This window comes from Heptranchias perlo, chromosome 3 (genome assembly GCF_035084215.1).
Source record: "Heptranchias perlo isolate sHepPer1 chromosome 3, sHepPer1.hap1, whole genome shotgun sequence".
Classification (NCBI taxonomy): Eukaryota; Metazoa; Chordata; class Chondrichthyes; order Hexanchiformes; family Hexanchidae; genus Heptranchias; species Heptranchias perlo.
Genome location: NC_090327.1, coordinates 12,202,713 through 12,224,455, shown reverse-complemented (window position 1 = coordinate 12,224,455; position 21,743 = coordinate 12,202,713). Strand labels below are relative to the sequence as shown.

The following is a 21,743-nucleotide window of genomic DNA, read 5'->3' as shown; positions in this document are numbered from 1 at the left end:
TCTTCCCACCTGTAGAATAAAAAGTAAAAACTTCAACCCATTCTCCCTTCATTGGCTCTGACATACAGCCCCTCTAATTTTTTTTAAAAAATAACTGATTTTCTGCTTCAAGCTTTAAAAAAAAATAGAACTACGTCCCTACTAAATACATGAAGGGGAAAAAATTGCAGGGCATATGGAGAAAGAACAGGGAGAGTGGGACTTATTGGATAACTCTTTCAAAGATTTATCCAATTAGTTATCCAATGCACGATGGGCCGAATGGTCTCCTTCTGTGCTGTAAAATTCTATGACTTCACTCCTTCTTACGCTCCATGCTGGAAAAACAATATTTTGCTTAAGACCCCTGCTGTTATAACATGATGTATCCTTTCACTAACTACGAGGAGTACTATGGCAGGCTTGCATTCCATCTAATGGACGTTGTCTCTATTGCACTCCAGACATCACACGCAAGACATCACACTCCAGCTACCACACTTCAAGCTCTGTTACAGATGCGAAACAATGTGACCTCAAGCCTGAAACGTACAATTATTTCCCGATCATACCATTCCCTACGCAATCAATAATTCACCTCCTGAAGCTGTATTCACTTGATAACATGTAGACTTTATGGCCTTAATGGCTCCACTCTGGCAGTGGACTAATCAACTGGGGGTGATTCTTCTGACCTTTGCACCTGAGGAACGTCCATTCCCAGCTCAATAAAGCTAGGAAAATGGAGCGGGGAACAGTTATGTTGGGTCTCAGTCCACTTTATCTTGCCTAGGATTTTCCAAACCTTCCATTTGAAGGGTGATCCTAGGCCCGCACCTGTAAATTCAGGTACTGCTCTGTCCAGCTCAGAGACAACATTAACACATTATGTATTCCGTAGTATAGCGCTCCTGTCCTTATCATGCAGCATAATATCTGACTTGCCCTACAGCCCTCCAGCGCTCCGAGATCTCTGCGTTCCTCCAAATTTGGCCTCTTGCGCATCCCCGATTTCCTTCGCTCCCCCATTGGCGGCCGTGCCTTCAGCTGTCGAGGCCCTAAGCTCTGGAATTCCCTCCCTAAACCTCTACGCCTCTCTATACCTCTCTCCTCCTTTTAAGACGCTCCTCAAAACCTCCCTCTTTGACCAAACTTTTGGCCACCTGTCCAAATATCTCCTTAGGTGGCTCGGTGTCACATTTTGTCAGATAATGCACCTGTGAAGTGCCTTGGGATGTTTTGCTACGTTAAAGGTGCTATATAAATGAAAGTTGTTGTTGTCCTGAGCAACACGTCCAGAGATCTGTAAGCCTTTGTAATGATTACCGACAACAACAACGGCAACAATCACTGATGGTCCCTTTACCTCTCAGATTAGCCGTGCCTTGTTTTATTTTTACCGAAGTATAAAGTTGCTCTGAGCTCATGCCTCGCACCTCTAGGAAGAAGTTTCAACAAGACACAATTATATCAGAGGTAAAATTCTCCAAATGAAACATAGAAACTTCTGAATCAGACTCTTAAGTGCTGGCGAGAATTTATAATTCCTGTTTTGTTTCTGTTAAAGGAAAAGTTGAGCTTCCTAACAGCTTTTGTTGAATATACAATATCGGGCTCCTGGCACGAATTAATTTTTAATCGTTTCATCGACACAGGGAACAAAGACTAGTTTTATCGTGAACGTTTTCCCACTCACTGCGAGCAACCATTATTGCTTTGGAGAGAATCATTAGCAGCTTGTTGGCGCCAGAGGATCACATGACACTTGCTCACTATTGTCGGTTCGAGGGCATGAGGATGCCATAAACGTCAAAATTGGAAGGGTTTTTATAATTAGGAGATTTCACAAAACTAGTTTTTATAAGTGATTAAATAGAAGAGGCGTTTTCTCTGTTAATGGCTACCCTACACTCCGACGAAAGGACAAATACTAAACCGAAAGCCCCCAGCAACTATTTCCCATCTGTAAAGGCTGGGAACCCTCTCTCATTAGTAGTAAGTGGGGCTCTTAGTAAGTGAAAAATATCAAATTGAAAACCTATTTTACTGTGTGCTCGCATTCTTCTGTTTAAAAAAAAAAGGACTAGCATTTACATATTAAATGTTCATTCTGTATATTGAATGAGGATGACCAAGGCCATGATGACAGACTGTTTTGGGATCTCTTTAAAGTGCAGAGGGAGAGAGATCCGGATACTGTTGTCGTTATTAACAAGAATTGAACATGCTCTTCGTTGAGCTACTAACTCGTGTTAGAAAGAAACGGGAAACCAAAATTTATTTGCAGTGAACTGCTGTCAACTCTGATCTTTCTCATTTATGCACACTCCATCTGGTACTGCATTGCAGATCGAGAGATAATCACATTTTAGTTATTAGAGATTATTAAAGACTTTGCAATGCTTATTAAAGACTTTGCAGTGCTATTATGTTAAGTCGTGCAAGAGTCTGAAAATTGCAATGCGACTTTATGGAGGCAAAATAAATCTACGTTCCCTTGTATTATTAATCTTTTCCGTAATATTGGTTAAATGCTACATCTGACCTGAGTAAGTTAACAGGTCTGTCAAAGAATAACACTGCACCAAAACCAACCGCATGTTCTTTTTTAATTATTTTGAAGGCAGAATTGTGAAGCGCACATCATTAAATTGAATGAGATTATTCATCCCAATAAAACCAAGCCTGGCGTCCTTGCCACGATATTTCACATGTGCTTTTATTTGATTTCGGCTGCTAACGTTGCTATTTATAGCCTGGAAGTTAAGCTAAGTGATATTATCGTACAAACACTTAATTTATGTTTGTCTCAAGTTCTTCTGTCTACCATTTTAGCAGAGGTGCTAGCATAACCTATTCATTTTAAATGGGTTAACGTCTCTGTTAAAATAGGGAAAGAAGGAATTTGATATGAATGAAGTAAGTGTTCATATGGTAATATCAAATGGTGTCATTTCAAGGTTCATATGTTTTGAGATTGATGTTGCAGTGAAAATATTATTTTTTTTTAATTACAGTAAGAAAAAGTTTTTTAAAAAATGTATACGGGATCCTTGGCTTTGTAAATAGAGGCATAGAATACAAAAGCAAGGATGTTATGCTAAACCTGAGGTTAGGCCTCAGCTGAGTATTGCGTCCACACTTTAGGAAGGACGTCAAGGCCTTTGAGAGGCTGCAGAGGAGATTTACGAGAATGGTACCAGGGACGATGAGAGACTGGAGAAGCTGGAATTGTTCTCCTTAGAGCAGAGAAGGTTTAGGGGAACTTTAAAAGAGCTGTTCAAAATTATGAAGGGTTTTGATAGAGTAAATTAGGAGAAACTGTTTTCACTGGCAGAAGGGTCGGTAACCAGAGGACACAGATTTAAAATAATTGGCAAAATAACCAGTGGGGAGATGAGGACATTTTGTTTTTATGCGGTGAGTTGTTATGATCTGGAATGCACTGCCTGAAAGGGAGGTGGAAGCAGATTCAATAGTAATTTTCAAAAGGGAATTGGATAAATACTTATAGAATCATAGAATCCTACAACACATAAGGAGGTCATTCGGCCCGTCGTGCCTGTGCCGGCTCTTTGAAAGAACTGTCCAATTTAGTCCCACTTGGAAAGGAAACATTTGCAGGGCTCTGGGGAAAGAACAGGGGAGTGGGACTAATTGGGTAGCTCTTGCAAAGAGCCAGCGCAGGCACGATGGGCCAAATGACCTCCTTCTGTGTTGTATGATTCTTTGGTTAAATGAGACTATGAAAACTAAACAGTGAGATCCACCACACAGGTGAATGCTGAATGTATTAAATTGTCATACCGGTCATGTTTCAGACATATGGAGCTCTACAACTGATCTTTTTGGGTATGTCTTTCAGGAATCATCAGAACAGCTCTACCCAACATGGACAGGGAGGCGAAGGATCGCTACCTACTGGTTATACAAGCTAAAGACATGGTGGGACAGATGGGAGGCTTGTCTGGAACAACATCAATCACTGTTACTCTCAGTGATGTCAATGACAACCCACCTCGCTTCTTTCGCAGTGAGAATCATATTAACTCTCCATTATAACAGATTATTTATCAAAATCTCACTGTAATATTTTCCTAGTTGGTGAAACTAAGCAACAGATTATAGTGTGCAGTGCATATTAACCTTCCATACTTTAGTGGTCAGTCTTCACGAATTATATGTCTTTAGCTCTGATAAATGTTGAGGCAGACTTTAAAAGTTATCTGTGTCATTTCTCTATGATATACTTTATGTTGGCTTCAGAAATGTAGGAGTGTTGTTTTGTACTTTACTAACCAAGGAGAAACTTCCCAAGACTGCACCAAACCTCTGATCGAAACGCACAGAATGTCGTACAAAAGCAAAATTCCGCGGATGTTGGAAATCGGAAATAAAAACAGAAAACGCTGGAAATACTCAGCAAGTCAGGAGAGAGAAACAGAGTTAACGTTTCAGGTTGATGACCTTTCATCAGAATTTAAAGAAGTTAGAGATTGAACCTTTTTAGAAGCAAGTACAGAGCTGGGGAATAGGGAGGGGTGGTGGTGGCGGAGGAGGAAAGGACAGAAGGGAAGGTCTGTGACAGGGTGGAGGGCAGGAGTGATTAAATGACAGAAGGAACGATGGTGCGAGGCAAGGAGGGTGGTAATGGGACAAGTAAAGAAACAAAAGATGGGTCCAGAGGAGGTGTAAATGATTACAGAATGTGATGTTGTGTTGGTACATGTCATACTACTTTCGATGGATTCTGACTGTTCATGGTGAATAGATTGAGAGGAGTGAGAATCATTGTGCCCAAACTTTACTAGTCCAATCATGCAGGTCCAGTATTAAACATTAGTCTTGAAATTCGAGTCTAAATATTAACATATGACACTTGCACATTCATATTTTGTTAGGCAAGGGGTATTACGGGTTACAGAACCAAGGCGAGTAGAATGGATTTAAGATACAGATCAACCATGATCTAATTGAATGGCGCAACAGGCTCGAGGGCCTTTAAATGTTTTGATGCTAATACTGGAAGGGCCTGATTTCAAGGCACTGATTTCTAAAAGTTAATTTTCACACCTTCAAGCATAATCATGAACTATTTCATAATTTTCAAAACGCAGTGAATGTCATGACATTTTGAATTATCGTGTGAGATTATTTCAATGATATTTGATGTTGCTGAAGAAATTCTGATTTTAAAAAAAAATGTGGCATGGTACAGAAATCACTTTTTTAAAAATAGTTTTTAGTATTAACAAGGGAAAAGTCAGTGTTGTTTCGGCTGAGTGGCCAGTGGGAGAAGAATCAGCACTATTTAATGCTTAGAACATCCATTGAGAAAAACAGTCAACATCATCTAGGAGCTGGGGATTTGTCAACAACATTTATAAGGCAATCTGGAATATTCAGTAAGCCATTTTCAGAGAAGTTTATATTTGCCTAAAGAGCAATGATTGGCATGATGTGGAGATGCCGGTGATGGACTGGGGTTGACAATTGTAAACAATTTTACAACACCAAGTTATAGTCCAGCAATTTTATTTTAAATTCACAAGCTTTCGGAGGCTTCCCCCTTCGTCAGGTCGTTCACCTGACGAAGGGGGAAGCCCTTCGTTCACATCGTTCACCTGACGAAGGGGGAAGCCTCCGAAAGCTTGTGAATTTAAAATAAAATTGCTGGACTATAACTTGGTGTTGTAAAATTGTTTACAATGATTGGCATGGATGAGGGATTTCCTAGGTCCTATAGAATAGGCTGAGATGTCTTGATATGTTGTATTTCCCTAAGCGATAGGAACGCTAGTACCTTAGCAGTGTGCTAGGGCAGACTGCAGGTGACCTGGTTGAAAAGAAGATAAGCTTATCTTGAGCTCGCTGAGTTTGGGGGGTAGTTTTGACTGGGACCAAACTGAGCTCCGAACACAAACCGGTCTGTTCATCTTTTGGATGATATATTAGGTGGCATAACGATATGGTTCAAGTAGAGGCAACTGTAACAAGGAGAGGCAACTCATGAGTGTGACTTTGGTAGCTGTTGGAAGAATATATTTATTGAATCCCAAATATTGTGTAGTTTCCTATTAACATTATGTGCTAAAATCATTAGTGAAACTAATAAAGAAATACTTTGCGCAGCGAGTGAGTTTGTGGGGATTAGGAAGAAGAGTAAATTGTTCATCAATGGGGAGCAGTGAGCCCTCACATCTGACTCCTTTTACGAGACAACAGATTTACATTTGGAAGTGCTTTTGGGTAAATCTGAGTTGTCTCAATTATCATGTTATTGCTCTGAAAAGAACCCACCCGTTATTTTAACTTCCCACCCTGCGGTACAGAGGGATCTGGGTGTCCTCGTACATGAAACACAAAAAGTCAACATACAGGTGCAGCAGGTAATCCGGAAGGCAAACGGAATATTGGCCTTTACTTCTAGGGAGATGGAATATAAAAGCAGCGAAGTCATGCTACAACTGTACAGGGTGCTGGTGAGACCACACCTGGATAACTGCGTCCAGTTCTGGAGCCTTTATTTAAGGAAGGACATACTTGCATTGGAGGCAGTTCAGAGAAGGTTCACTAGGTTGATTCCGGGTATGGAAGGGTTGTCTTATGAGGAAAGATTGAACAGGTTGGGTCTATACTCATTGGAGTTTAGAAGAATGAGAGGAGATCTTATTGAAACATACAAGATTCTGAGGGGACTCGATAGGGTAGATGCTGAGAGGATGTTACCCCTCATGGGGGAATCTAAAACGAGGGGACATAGTCTCAGAATAAGGGGTCGCCCGTTTAAGACAGAAATGAGGAGGAATTTCTTCTCCCTGAGGGTTGTGAATCTTTGGAATTCTTTACCCCAAAAAGCTGTGGAGGCTGAGTCATTGAATACATTCAAGGCTGAGTTAGACAAATTTTTGATCAGCAAGGGAGTCAAAGGATATGGGGAAAAGGCGGGAAAGTGGAGTTGAGGTAAAAATCAGATCAGCCATGATCTCATTGAATGGCGGAGCAGGCTCGAGGGGCCGAATGGCCTACTCCTGCTCCTATCTCTTATGGTCTTGTGGTCATCCGCCACCCCCCCCCCCCAAACCCACCCGTTCTTGAGGCTTTGGGAGGATTGGAAACCAATGTAGGTCAGCAAGGACAAGATTGATGTGTCAGCTCGACCTGGTGCAAGATAGGATAGGGGGAGCAGACCTAAAGTTTGAAGAGGATGGGAGGCCAGCCAGGAGAGCAATGGAATTGTCAAGTCTGGGGGCTGACAAAGGCATGGATGTGAGATTCAGCAGCAGATGGGTTGAGGCTAAGGTTGAGATTGGCAATGTTGCAGAGGTGGAAGTAGGTGATGTATGTGATGGAAAGAATTATCTTCTGATGCGACCATTAAAAAAAAAATAACATTTTCTAAATGAGTACTTCTGGTCATTATGTGGTTTTGTGGTTGTTGGGCTTTTGGAATCTGGAGTGAGAAGCTGAATACCGGGCACTTATTGACATGCCAGTATATCAGCCTTGTGCATTTGTCAGTTGGAGCCTGGTCACAAAAGTCTGAAAGTTTACAGCAGGAAAGAGAAGAAAACTACCGCCATAAACCCAACACATTTAGTATAAATTATGATAATGTTTCACCATAGCGCAGCAAGGAATATGGCTGCTCCTTAAAGGCGATCAAACCTGACTGGCACGGAGGGAAGTAAGTAAAACTCCCTGAGCTCACCAAACAAATTGAAGAGTTGGATGACCTAGCCACGAATCACATGCCTTGTAAATAATTCAGAAATAGCAGCCGTACCTTTTGAAAGCATTTATCCTCAGTTCCCAAACTAATACTAATCTTTAGGTTAACCATGTCTCTACCATCTTGTCATCGGGGAAAGGTCTAGAGAGCTCCAAGTCTGCAAAGCCAACCTTTTAGCAATTGATGATCCAAATTTAATAACATCTATACCTTTGAAAGAAATCATTAAGAAGAAAAAAAAGGCCTTAAGATTGCCAACCTGGGATTTGTTGAGATATTACTTTTAATAATTAAAGTCAGAGAATGGATAGCTGCATTTTAGCAAGTGTGCACTGCAAGAATGAAAGCTCATCTTAAAAGGTTCTCTCAACTGAAGAACCTTTATAAATCACTAGTTAGGACCCAGCTGGAGTATTGTGTCAAATTCTAGGCACCAAACTTCATGAAGGATGTCAAGGCCTTGGAGAGGGTGCAGAGGAGATTTAGAATCATGAAATCATAGAATCGTTACAGCATAGAAGGAGGCCATTCGGCCCATCGAGCCTATACCGGCTCTTTGTAAGAGCAATCCAGTTAGTCCCATGCCTCCGTTCTTTCCCCGTAGCCCTGCAAATTTTTTCCCTTCAAGTATTTATCCAATTCCTTTTCAAAAGCCATGATTGAATCTGCTTCCATCATCCTTTCAGGCAGCGCATTCCAGATCATAACTACTCGCTGCATAAAAAAGGTTTTCCATACTTCGTCTTTGGTTCTTTTGCCAATCACCTAAAATCTGTGTCCTCTGGTTCTTGACCCTTCCACCAATGGGAACAGTTTCTCTCTATCTACTCTGTCTAAACCCTTCATGATTTTGAACACTTCTATCAAATCTCCTCTCAACCTTTTTTGCTCTAAGGAGAACAACCCCAGCTTCTCCAGTCTATCCATGTAACTGAAGTCCCTCATCCCCGGAACCATTCTAGTAAATCTTTTCTGCACCCTTTCTAAGGCCTTCACATCCTTCCTAAAATGCGGTGCCCAGAATTGGACACAATACACCAGTTGTGGCCGAACCAGTGTTTTATAAAGGTTCAACATAACTTCCTTGCTTTTGTATTCTATGCCTCTATTTGTAAAGCCCAGGATCCCGTATGCTTTTTAACCACTTTCTCAACCTGTCCTGCCACCTTCAAAGATTTGTGCACAAATACCCCCAGGTCTCTCTGTTCCTGCACCTCCTTTAGATTTGTACCATTTAGTTTATATTGCCTCTCTTCGGTCTTCCTGCCAAAATGTATCGCGTGGCACTTCTCTGCATTAAATTTCATCTGCCATGTGTCCACCTATTTCGTCAGCCTGTCTATGTCCTCCTAAAGTCTATCACTATCCTCCTCACTGTTTACTACACTTCCAAGTTTTGTGTCATCTGCAAATTTGGAAATTGTGCCCTGTACACCCAAGTCCAGGTCATTAATATATATCGAGAAAAGCAGTGGTCCCAGCACCGGCCCCTGGGGAACACCACTGTACACCTCCCTCCAGTCCGAAAAACAACCATTCACCACTACTCTCTGTTTCCTGTCACTTAGCCAATTTTGTATCCATTCTGCCACTGCCCCTTTTATTCCATGGGCTTCAATTTTGCTGACAAGCCTATTATGTGGCACTTTATCAAACACCTGTTGAAAGTCCATATACACCACATCAACTGCATTGCCCTCATCAACCCTCTCTGTTACCTCATCAAAAAACTCAATCAGGCTAGTTAAACATGATTTGCCTTTAACAAATCCATGCTGGCTTTCCTTTATTAATCCACACTTGTCCAAGTGACTAATAATTTTGTCCCGGATTATCATTTCCAAAAGCTTCCCCACCACCAAAGTTAAACAGACTTGCCTGTAGTTGCCGGGTTTATCCTTACTCCCTTTTTTGAACAACGTGTAACATTTGCAATTCTCCGGTCCTCTGGCACCACCCCCATATCTAAGGAGGATTGGAAGATTATGGCCAGTACCTCTGCAATTTCCACCCTTACTTCCCTCAGCAACTTAGGTTGCATCTCACCTGGACCGGGTGACTTATCTACTTCAAGCATAGCCAGCCTTTCTAGTACCTCCTCTTTATCAATTTTCACCCCATCCAGTATCTCAATTACCTCCTCTTTTACTGTGACTTTAGCAGCGTCTTCTTCCTTGGTAAAGACAGATGCAAAATACTCATTTAGTATCTCAGCCATGCGTAGATCTCCTTTTTGGACCTGAATCAGCCGCACTCCTCCTCTTACTACCCGTTTACTATTTATATGCCTAGAGAAGATTCCCTTTTATGTTCACCGCCAGTCTATTCTCATACTCTCTCTTTGTCCCTCTTATTTCCTTTTTCACTTCTCCTCTGTATTTTCTATATTCAGCCTGGTTCTCAATAGTATTATCAACCTGACATCCGTCATACGCCCCCTTTTTCTGCTTCATCTTACTCTCTTATATCTTTCGTCATCCAGGGAGCTCTGGCTTTCCCTCGTGGGAATGCATCTAGACTGTACCCAAACCATCTCCTCTTTAAAGACTGCCCATTGTTCGATTACAGTTTTGCCTGCCAATCTTCAATTTCAGTTTACCTGGGCCAGATCCATTCTCGACCCACTGAAATCGGCCCTCCTCCAATTAAGTATTTTTACTTTGAATTGCTCCTTGTCCTTTTCCATAATTAATCTAAACCTTATAATACTATGATCACTGTTTCCTAAATGTTCCCCCACTGACACTTGCTCCATTTGACCCACCTCATTCCCCAGAACCAATTCCAGCAATGCCTCCTTCCTCATTGGGCTGGAAACATACTGATCAGAAAAGTTCTCCTGAACACATTTCATAAATTCCTCCCCCTCTTTGCCCTTTACACTAATACTATCCCAGTCTATATTAGGATAGTTGAAGTCCCCCATTATCACTACTGTATAGTTGTTGCACCTCTCTGTAATTTCCCTGCAAATTTGCTCCTCTATATCCTTCTCACTAGCTGGTGACCTATAGAATACATCCAGTAGTGTAATGGTACCTCTATTGTTCTTAACTCCTACCAAATAAATACTGTCCTTGACCCCTCAAGGACACCCTCTCTCCCCAGCACTGCAATATTCTCCTTAATCAATACTGCTACCCCCCTCCTTTTTTTGCTTCCCTATCTTTCCTTGTATTCAGGAATATTTAGTACCCAATCCTGCCCTTTTTTGAACCTGATCTCCGCTATCACCACAACATCATATTCCCATGTGGCTATTTGCGCCTGCAGCTCACCCAACTTATTTACCATGCTTCATGCGTTTACACACATGCACTCTAAACCTATCTTAGACCTTCTCGTATTCTCTCTCAGTCTGATCCCACCTAATACTGTACTATTTCTTACTCTAGTGCTATCTGTCTTTCCCAATCCTTTGTGCACCTTGTTTCTCCTTTCCAATGCTCCATTCTGGTGCCCATCCCCCCTGCCAAATTAGTTTAAACCCTCCCCCACAGCACTATTGAACATCCACACGAGGACATTGGTCCCAACTCTGTTGAGGTGCAACCTGTCCAACAGGTTCCTCCTGCCCCAGATCTGGTCCCAATGCCCCAAGAATCTGAAGCCCTCCCTCTTGCACCATGTCTCTAGCCACGCATTAACCTGCCTTATCTTCCTATTTCTGTACTCACTAGCGTGTCGCACTGGGAGTAATCCAGAGATTTTTTGAGGTCCTGCTTTTTAACTTCCTCCTTAGTTCCTGAAACTCTAACTTTTTCCTTTCCTATGTCGTGACATGGACCACGACTTCTGGCTATTCCCCTTCCCCTCGCAGAATGTTCTGCACCCTTGATTAGAATGATACAGGGTTGCGGTACTTCAGTTACATGGAGAGACTGGAGAAGCTGGGGTTGTTCTACTTAGAGCAGAGAAGGTTAATGGTAGATTTAATAGAGGTTTTCAAAATCATGAAGGGTTTTGAAAACAGTAAATCAGGAGAAACTGTTTACTGAGGTAGAAGTGTCAGTAACCAGAGGACACAGATTTAAGGTAATTGGCAAAAGAACCAGAGGCGAGATGTGAAGAATTTTTTTCACACAGCGAGCTGTTACTATCTGGGATGCACTGCTTGAAAGGGTGATGGAAGCAGATTCAATAGTAACTTTCAAAAGGGAATTGAATAAATACTTGAAGGGGAAAAATTTGCAAGGCTATGGGGAAAGGGCAAGGTAATGGGACTAATTGGATACAAAGAGTCGGCAAAGGCATAATGGGCTGAATGGCCTCATTCTGTGCTGTATGATTCTTTGATAACCTTGTGATAATGGGCCATGTATCAGCATACACCTTCCCATCTTTGGCTTATTACATGTTACACTGCAGGTCTTTCTCCCAAATATTTACTATGCTTAGCAACAAAGGATGACAGTTTGATTGGGAATTTAGTTTACAAATTTAGGTTTAGAAACAATTGAGGTAAAGAACAATCTTAAAATAGAGATTAAGGTCCCAACCTGGTAGAGTCTTGGAATCATGTAACACAGAAGGAGGCCATTCGGCCCATCGTGCCTATGCCAGCTCTTTGAAAGAACTATCCAATTAGTTCCACTCCGCTGCTCTCTCCCCATAGCCCTTCAAATTTCTCCTTTTCAAGTATTTATCCAGTCCCCTTTTTGAAAGTGACTATTGAATCTGCTTCCACCATCTTTTCAGGTAGTGCATTCCAGATCATAACAGCTTGCTGCGTTAAAAAAAAATGTTGTCTCATTTCCCCCCCCTGGATTTTTTGCCAATTATCTTAAATCTGTGTCCTCTGGTTACTGTGTCCCTGCTGCCAGTATATGAATGAGAACTATTTTCCGTTGTAAATACTTGAACAATTATGAGATTGTAATTGGGACATAGCCAAAATATGTTTAAATGATTTTGGAATTATTTGAAAATACTTGTTGAAATCACACTGTGCGATATTAATAGTAAGATATAGAGCCTTATCATGCCCTTGGGATTTCCTCAAGTGCTTAACAACCAATGGAGTACTTTTCAAGTATAGTTACTGTTGTAATGTCGGCAAATGTCGCAGCCAATTTTTGTACGGCGAGGTCCATAAACTGCAAATGAATGAATTATCATTTAGTCTGCTTTTTGATGGAGTTGGTTGAGGGAGGAATTTAAACCAGGAGACTGGGATAACTCCCTGCTCTTCTTTGAACTGAAACATTTTTTTTATGTCCACCTAAGCAGGCAGACGTGCCTCAGTTCAATGTCTCATTCAAAAAGACGACACCTCTGACAATATAGCACTCCCTCAGTACTGCACTGAAATGTCAACCTAGATCATGTGTTTAAGTTCATACAGGGGCCTGAACCCACAACTTTCTCACTCCGAGGCAAGTTAATAAACCCTGTAATAAAATCTAGGTTGTGGGATTCAAATCTGACACTGACCTTGTCTTACTGGAGCTTGAAAGGTTTATCTTAAAATATTTGCTCCCTCGTCCCTCCTGCTAAAATCCTTATCTAAAAAAAAATCAGTAGTGCAATTTGTATATCACTTTAAACTTGTATAGAACCTTGGTTAGACCACACATGGAGTACTGTACACAGTTCTGGTCTCCATATTATAAAAACGATATAGAGGCACTAGAGAAGGTGCAAAAAAGATTAAAAAGGATGATACCAGAAACGAGAGGTTTTAAGTATCAGGAAAGATTGAGCAGGCTGGGGCTCTTTTCTTATGAAAGGGTCAGATAGGGTAGATGTAGAGAAGATGTTTCCACTTGTGGGGGAGAGCAAAACTAGGGACTATAAATATAAGATAGTCACTAATAAATCCAATAGCGAATTCAGGAGAAACCTCTTTACCCAGAAAATGGTTAGAATGTGGAACTCATTACCAAAAGATGTAGTTGAGGCAAATAGCATAGATGCATTTAAGGGGAAGCTAGATAAAGACATGAGGGAGAAAGAAATGGAAGGATATGCTGATAGGGTTAGATGAAGAGGGGTGGGAGGAGGCTTTTGTGGAGCATAAACACCGGCATAGACCAGTTGGACCGAATGGGCTGTTTTGTGATGTTAGTTCTATGTAACATAGAAAAAATGTCCCAAGGCGCTTCACAGAAGCATAATCAGATAAAAATTGACACCAAGCCAAAGAAGGAGATATTCGGAGTTGGTGTGGTATAGCATATGAGCAGCAGAGTTTTGAATGAGCTCAAGTTTATGGAGGCTCGAGGATGGGAGGCTGCCAGAAGAACATCAAAATAGTTGAGTCTGGAGCTGACAGAGGCATAGATTAGGGTTTCAGCAGAAGATGGTCTGAGGTAGTGGCGGAGATGGGCGATGTTATGGAGGTGAAAGTAGGCGGTGTTTGCGATGAAGAGAGTATGGAGTTAGAAGCTCAGCTCGAGGTCAGATAGGACACTGAGGTTGTGAACTGTCTGGTTCAACCCGAGAGGGGCCACATTTAAAATGCAGCTGTTAGTCTTGCCATACACAAGGAGAGGATGATGCTGAAACGTCCCATTGACTAGGCTGTTTAATTAAGAACTTTATGGTTATAAGATAATGGACTTCTATTCCTTATAAAATTCACTTAATGATTGTTCTAATGATCAAAGTAGGTAATTATTATGAATATTTAAACAGAATGACACCCATGGGTTTTATAGCCTTTTTTCAAGGGAGCAGCATTACAGAAGCATCACAAAATGACTATGACAACAACAAATTGCATTTATGTAATGCCTTTAAAGTAGTAGTAAAACCTCCCAAGGTGCTTCACAGGAGCGATTATCAAACAAAATTGGACACTGATCCACATAAGGAGATATTAGGACAGGTGACCTAAAGCTTGGTTAATGAGGTAGGTTTTAAGGAGTGTCTTAAAGGAGGAGAGAGAGGTATCATAGTAGCATAGTATGTTACAGCACATAAGGAGGCCATTCGGCCAATCGTGCTTGTGCCGATGTATTGAAAGAGCTATCCAATTAGTCCCACTCCCCTGCTCTTTCCCCATAGGTGGAGAGGCAGAGAGGTTTGGGGGGGCAATTCCAGAGCTTAGGGCCTAGGCAGCTGAAGGCACGGCCACCAATGGTGGGGTGAAGGAAATCGGGGATGCGCTCGAGGCCAGAATTGGAGGAGCACAGAGATTTCGGAGGGTTGAAGCTATAGCTTGCTAAGCTTTATAATCTGGCAATTAAAATCAACGGGGAAACTAAGAAACTTCTCAGGTATTTGATGCTATGGATCAGCTAAAGTGCAGAACCATTAGGGGAAATAACAAAATCACTGAGCCGTGAGGATAGGAATTCAGGAGAATGTATTGCCGTTGGATTTTAAGACCCAAAGATACAATCCACCCTACACATTTTAAATTCAGATAGAGTGGAGTTACCCCAATGATACTGTATACTCCCAATGAGTAAACTGTAACAGAGATCTATTTATTTTTTGCATGATGCACATACATTTTTAATAACATTTCTGTTCAATATACATTTACAAACAGCCACAGAGTGGATGGTAAGTGGTATTGGGAAACTGCCATGTGCTCCATCAGATATGGATGTAATAGGTGGTATAGAGATAAAGACATAACAGAAATGAGTTCAGGCTTGAGTCCATTATCAAGTTGTGCTGGTGCATTTCAGAATTAGCAAAGGTGCAAAAACAATCAATAGAGCAGGCCATATTGTCAACGCTGATTCAGAGAGTGTAAGTCAGCAGGAATATACTGCTTGTCCAGATTAATTGTCCAGCATTTCTTTAGTGATTCAAGGGAGCAAACTGGAATATTTTCATCTCCATGTTTAAAAAAAACTTCAGGAAGATCATTGGTGCAAACACAAAATAACAAAGGGCTCAGCACAGAACCCCGGGGGCTTCAAAGACACAGAGCACAAGTCTGATTCCCAATTTTGCTGATGACAACTTTCTGTTTTTGTCATGAAGTTAAATAGAGAGCCAATAAAGAGCTGTCACAGAGAGACCACATGTTCGAAATTTGTAATATTTTGTAATTTCATATCGAAGGCTTTCTGAGTAGCTTAGCTTCATACATCTCTTCCCGATGGAAGGCATCAAGTAATTTAGATGCGAAAGTTTAATGGCAGTACAATGAATCTGAACCAAAATTTCTTGTTATTCATAAATTTGCTAATATTCATACGCTTGATCGAGTGTGACTTGTTTTATGAGCTTTGAGATAATGGAGAGAATAAAGATTAGCCTGTACCTAATGAAAGTCAGCACGGATTTGTTAAAGGAAAATCGTGTTTGACTAACTTGATTGAATTCTTTGATGAAGTAATGGAAAGGGTTGATGAGGGTAGTGCGGTTGATGTTGTGTATATAGACTTTCAAAAGGAATTTGATAAAGTACCACATAATAGACTTGTTAGCAAAATTAAAGCCCATGGGATTAAAGGGACAGTGGCAGCGTGGATACAAAATTGGCTAGGGGACAGAAAGCAGAGAGTAGTGGTGAACGGTTGTTTTTCAGACTGGAGGGAAGTATACAGTGGTGTTCCCCAGGGGTCAGTATTAGGACCACTGCTCTTTATGATCTATATTAATGACCTGGAGTTGGGTATAGAGGGTATAATTTCAAAGTTTGCAGATGATGCAAAACTTGGAATTGTAGCAAACAATGTGGAGGATAGTAACAGACTTTAGGAGGACACATGGCAGATGAAATTTAATGCAGAGAAATGTGAAGTGATACATTTTGCTAGGAAGAATGAGGAGAGGCATTATAAACTAAATGGTACAACTTTAAAGGGATTGCAGGAACAGAGAGACCTGGGTGGGTGTATGTACACAGATCTTTGAAGGTGGCAGGACAAGTTGAGAAGGCTGTTAAAAAAGCATATGGGATCCTGGGCTTTATTAATAGAGGCATAGAGTACAAAGGCAAAGAAGTTACGCTAAACCTTTATAAAACACTGGTTAGGACTCAGCTGGAGTATTGTGTTCAATTCTGGACACCGCACTTTAGGAAGGATGTCAAGGCTTTAGAAAGGGTGCAGAGAGATTTACTAGAACGGTACCAGGGATGAGGGACTTCAGTTTTGTGGAGAGACTGGAGAAGCTGGGGTTGTTCTCCTTAGAGCAGAGATGGTTAAATGGAGATTTGATAGAGGTGTTCAAAATCATGAAAGGTTTTGACAGAGTAAATAAGGAGAAACTGTTTCCAGTGGCAGACAGGTCAGTAAACAGAGGACACAGATTTAAGGTGATCAGCAAAAAAGCCAGAGGTGGCATGAGGAAATATTTTTTGGTGGTGAGCTGTAATGATCTGGAATTCACTGCCTGTAAGGGTGGTGGAAACAGATTCAATAGTAACTTTCAAAAGGGAATTAGATAAATACTTGAAGGGGAAAAGTTTACAGGGCTATGGGGAAAAAGCAGGGAATGGGACTAATTGCATAGCTCTTTCAAAGAGCCGGCACAGGCATGATGGGCTGAATGGCCTCCTTCTGTGCTTTACCTATATCGATACTATGATACCTGATATACTTAGCAGGAAAGGCTTAACAGGCTGGGGCTCTTTTCTCTAGTAAAGAGAAGACTGAGGGGTGACCTGATAGAGGTCTTTAAGATTATGAAAGGGTTTGATAGGGTAGACGGAGAGAAGATGTTCCCTCTTGTGGGAGAGACCAGAACTAGGGGCCATAAATATAAGATAGTCACTAATAAATAATAGGGAATTCAGGAGAAACTTCTTTACTAGCACTCCTATAGTGCACTGTAACAAAAGCACTATTTGATTTATTTTATCTGTGATCATTAGACACAATGGGAGATCTTCTAGTATGTACAATATAAATATTTTGGTCCCTGAGCTATTTCTTAAATATATGTGATTGTGGTAGCAGGGAACTGCGACCTGATGGAAATATCAGAAACATGGTGAAACCCAGAGGATGGAAATCAATTTGATATTCCAAGGGCATTAGGGTTCGTAAAAGACAGAAAAGGAGGTGGTGTAGCCACACGTCAAGGACAGCTGGGAGGTAAATAAAGTTGATCCTGTGGGAGGGGATAAACCACAAAAAGAATTGCTCCGGTCAGAAATCTCTAATGTGAATAAATCCAAGCTAACGCTAGGGGAATTCTTCAGATCACTAGGTCAATACTAGCAGGAGGACAGTTTGTTATATTAAGAGATAAGAACGGTGTGTGAAAAGAAGAAAGTTATTTTAATGGGAGACATCAATCAACCCAATATAAGTCAGGAAGACCCAAGTGGCTTTAGAGTCAGAGGCTGGTAAATGCAACGCATCACTGCCCCCTGACTCAGTGCGTCAGGGAAACCACAAGAGGCGGTGCTCATCTTGACCTGGTATTTTCAAAAGACCCAGATAACGTACAAGAAATGGAAGCTGTCGTGCCCCTGGGGGACAGCGACAGCAGCATGATCAAGATTAACCTTATTATGTTATACCAAAGACCAAGAACCAGGTGTATTAACTTCAAGAAGTTTAAATTCAAAGAGCTGAGGGAAGAATTGAGACAAATAGATTGGAGGAGGACGTTGGTCAACATTTCAGTGGAAGTCAAATGGAACACCTTTGAAAGAGTAATGCTGGTCATCCAGGTCAAGTACAGGACTAAGGCCAGCAACCTCAGGCTAAACAAGAGGTCGCAGCAATTTTTAAAATGGATGATGAGTTGGTCATTTAAAATGGGAATTGAAACAAAAGTATCCAAAACTACAAGGGAAAGGAGGGAGACAATTCTCCGAGAAAAATAGAAATTTGCTCAAAGAGAATGACGTGGATTACACAGGCCCCGATAATAACGGGGAGGCAGCGGTGGGGCCGGGGGGGGGGGTAGATTTAACCACCGGGATACCCGGCAATACTTGTTTCCTGGAGGTCCTGCCGAATTTAATGGCAGGGCTTGATTTTGATTTTTTTTTAATTGGTTTCCCAGCCTTAGCCAGACAGATTGAGAGGCTGGCTGGCTGTGTCGGGTGGGTAGGCAGCAGGGGAGAGGGAACGGAGATGAGTCATACATTGGTTGGGGGCGGCAGTGAGTGTTGGACATCAGACATTGTTGGGGGGGTGTTGGGCATCGGAGATTGGGAGGGGAGTTGGGCATCGGGGGTCAGTCGATGGAGGGGGTCGGATCGCGGGGTGGTTTACAGGTTAGGTTGGTAGACCGGGGAAGGGAGCACTCCTGCTCCTCCCGGCCCACAAGCAGTGCTGGAAAGGACTTACCTGTTCCATTCTGCCGTTTTCGCCTCCCTTCAGCTGCCGGGTTTCCTGAGGCCTGGGAAACCCCCAGGAGTCAAATGCGAAACAGATGCGAAACAAATGCTAACAGCCTCATGAAAATATTTTAAGGATGGACCTGCAGAGGAGATGTAATAGAATGGTACCAAGGATGAGGGACTTCAATTATGTGGAGAGACTGGAGAAGCTGGGATTGTTCTCCTTAGAGCAAAGAGGGTTAAGGGGAGATTTAATAGAGGCATCCAAAATTATGAAGGGTTTTGATAGAGTAAATAAGGAGTTACTGTTTCCACTGGCACCAGAGGAGAGATGAAGATTTTTTTTTAAGCAGCGAGTTGTTATGATCTGGAATTCACTGCCTGAAAGGGTGGTGGAAGCTGATTCAATAGTAACGTTCAAAAGGGAAATGCATAAATACTTAAAAAGTAAAAATTTGCAGGGTTATTGGGGAAAAAATGGTGTGGGACTAATTGGATAGCTCTTTCAAAGAACCCACACGATGGGCCGAATGGCCTCCTTCTGTGTTGTATGATTCTATGATGATGCTACCTCGCTATCTTCAGTGGAGAACAGTATCCGAGAAGATTCTGAAGTCAGCATCGTGGAGCTACAAATATCTCGGGGGACTTACAAATCCTCCAAATCAGATTATGATTTTATGTATAAATATAAAAGTGCTTCAGGACACCGGGGAGGAACATTTGTTGGTCCCTGGCTGTCGTCAAGGAGGGATCAGTACGCGCTGGTGTGGTTTAGTCGGGCTGGAAGCAGATAAAGATAGTACCTGTGTTTAAAAAGCTGACCCTAGCAACCACATCAATAGCATCGACAACAGGTAAAATAACAGTTTTCTAGGTGCCAGGCTGGAGGAACTCCTCGACAACAATAACTTAATAGGAAACACTCAGTGTGGATTTTGAAAGGGGAGATCTTGCCTGACAAACCTTTGACTCCTTTTGAGGATGTTACACACAAAGTAGACACTGGCACTCCCATTGACATGGATTATTTCATTTTTCAGCAAGATTGTCACAATGTTCCATATAAAAGGCATGGAAACTAAAAGCCACAAAAACACAGGGTAAAGCAAAGAACTGGATAAGAAATACTTTAAAATAGGAAACTGTGAGTAATTGTGAGAAGAGTAACATTACTGTTGTGCCACGGAGGACAGACTAAGGACAGATCTCGCATTCCAAAACTGGGCATCCATGAGGCGCTACAGGCTATCGGAATTATATACCACCACAATCAATAATCTAATGGTCCAGCACATCCCTCAGTCCGTCACCATCGAGCCAGGAGACCAACCCTGGGTCAATGCAGAGTAAGAAGGGCATTCCAGGAGTCAGCAACAGGCATACCTGAGAAAGATGCACCGACCTAATGGTGCCACTGGTTCGGCCACAGCTGGAGTATTGTGTCCAATTCTGGGCACCGCACTTTAGGAAGGATGTGAAGGCCCTAGAGAAGGCGCAGTAGAGATTTACTAGAATGGTTCCAGGGATGAGGGACTTCAGTTACGTGGGTAGACTGGAGAAGCTGGGGTTGTTCTCCTTAGAGCAGAGAAGGTTGAGAGGAGATTTGACAGATAAAGTAAATAAAGAGAAACTGTTCCCATTGGCAGAAGAATCGAGAACCAGCGGACACAGATTTAAGGTGATTGGCAAAAGAAAAAAAGGCGGCATGAGGAAATCTTTTTTACGCAGCGAGTGGTTATGATCTGGAATGCGCTGCCTGAAAGGGTGGTGGATGCAGACTCAATCGTGGCTTTCAAAAAGGAATTGGATAAATATTTAAAGAGAAAAAGTTTGCAGGGCTACGGGGAAAGAACGGGGGATGAGACTAACTGGATTGCTCTTACAAGGAGCCGGCACAGGCTTGATGGGCCGAACGGTCTCCTTCTGTGCTGTAACGATTCTATGATTCTAGTGAAGCTACAACTCAAGTTCACCTGCATGCTAAACACCCAAAGCAGCAGGCTTTAAACTGATCCGAGTGATCCCACAACCAATGGATCAGAGCAAAGTTCTGTAGCCTTACCGCATCGAGAAAGAATGGTGGTGGACAATCAGGCAACTAACAGGAGGAGGAGGTGCCATGGTGGAGCCCAGTACATAAGGGCAAGAGCAAGGCTGAATGGTTTGCAAGTGTCTTCAGCTAAAAGTAACAAATGGATAATCTCACTTAATCTCAACCTGATGCTAGTGACCAGCAGATACAGTTCACTCTACGTAACATTAAGAAGCAGTTGAGTGCGATGTGCACAGCAAAGGCTATGGGCCCTGACAACATGCCTGTTGTTGTGCTGAAGACCTGCGCACCAGCACTAGTTGCACCCCTAGTCAAGCTGTTGCAGTGCAGCTGTAACATCGGCATGTACCCAACAATGTGGAAAATTGCCCAAGTACGTCAGATCCGCAAAAAGCAGGACAAATCTAACCTGGCCAATTATTATCCTAACAGCCTCCTCTCAATCATCAAAGTGGTGGAAGGAATCATCAATAGGACCTAGAGAAGATCCAAGCTTGGACTGAGAAGTGGCAGGTAACATTCATGCCAAGCAGTGACTATTTCCAACAAGAACAGGCCCAACTTTCAACAGCAGCACCACTGTTGCATTTCCCACCATCAACACCCTCAGGGTCACCACTGACCAGAAGCTTAACTGGACCAGCCATATCTTCACCATGGCCACAGTAGCAGGGAAGAGGTCGGGTCGTCTGCAATCAGTAGCTCACTTTCTGACGAATAAAATCCTCTCCACCATTTACAATGCTCAAGTTTCCTGGATGGGGGCAACC

At 42.1% G+C, this 21,743-nt stretch overlaps 1 protein-coding gene across 2 annotated transcripts in view; it reads left to right on the top strand.

Moving 5' to 3' along the window:
- The window catches only part of LOC137305964 (cadherin-7-like), a 94,853-nt gene that overhangs the window by 13,544 nt on the left and 59,566 nt on the right, over positions 1 to 21,743 (top strand). For both annotated transcript variants that reach the window (XM_067974941.1, XM_067974949.1), the window contains one exon: positions 3,845 to 4,012. In XM_067974941.1, the coding sequence (XP_067831042.1) occupies positions 3,845 to 4,012 (168 nt within the window). The remainder of the gene's footprint in view (positions 1 to 3,844; positions 4,013 to 21,743) is intronic.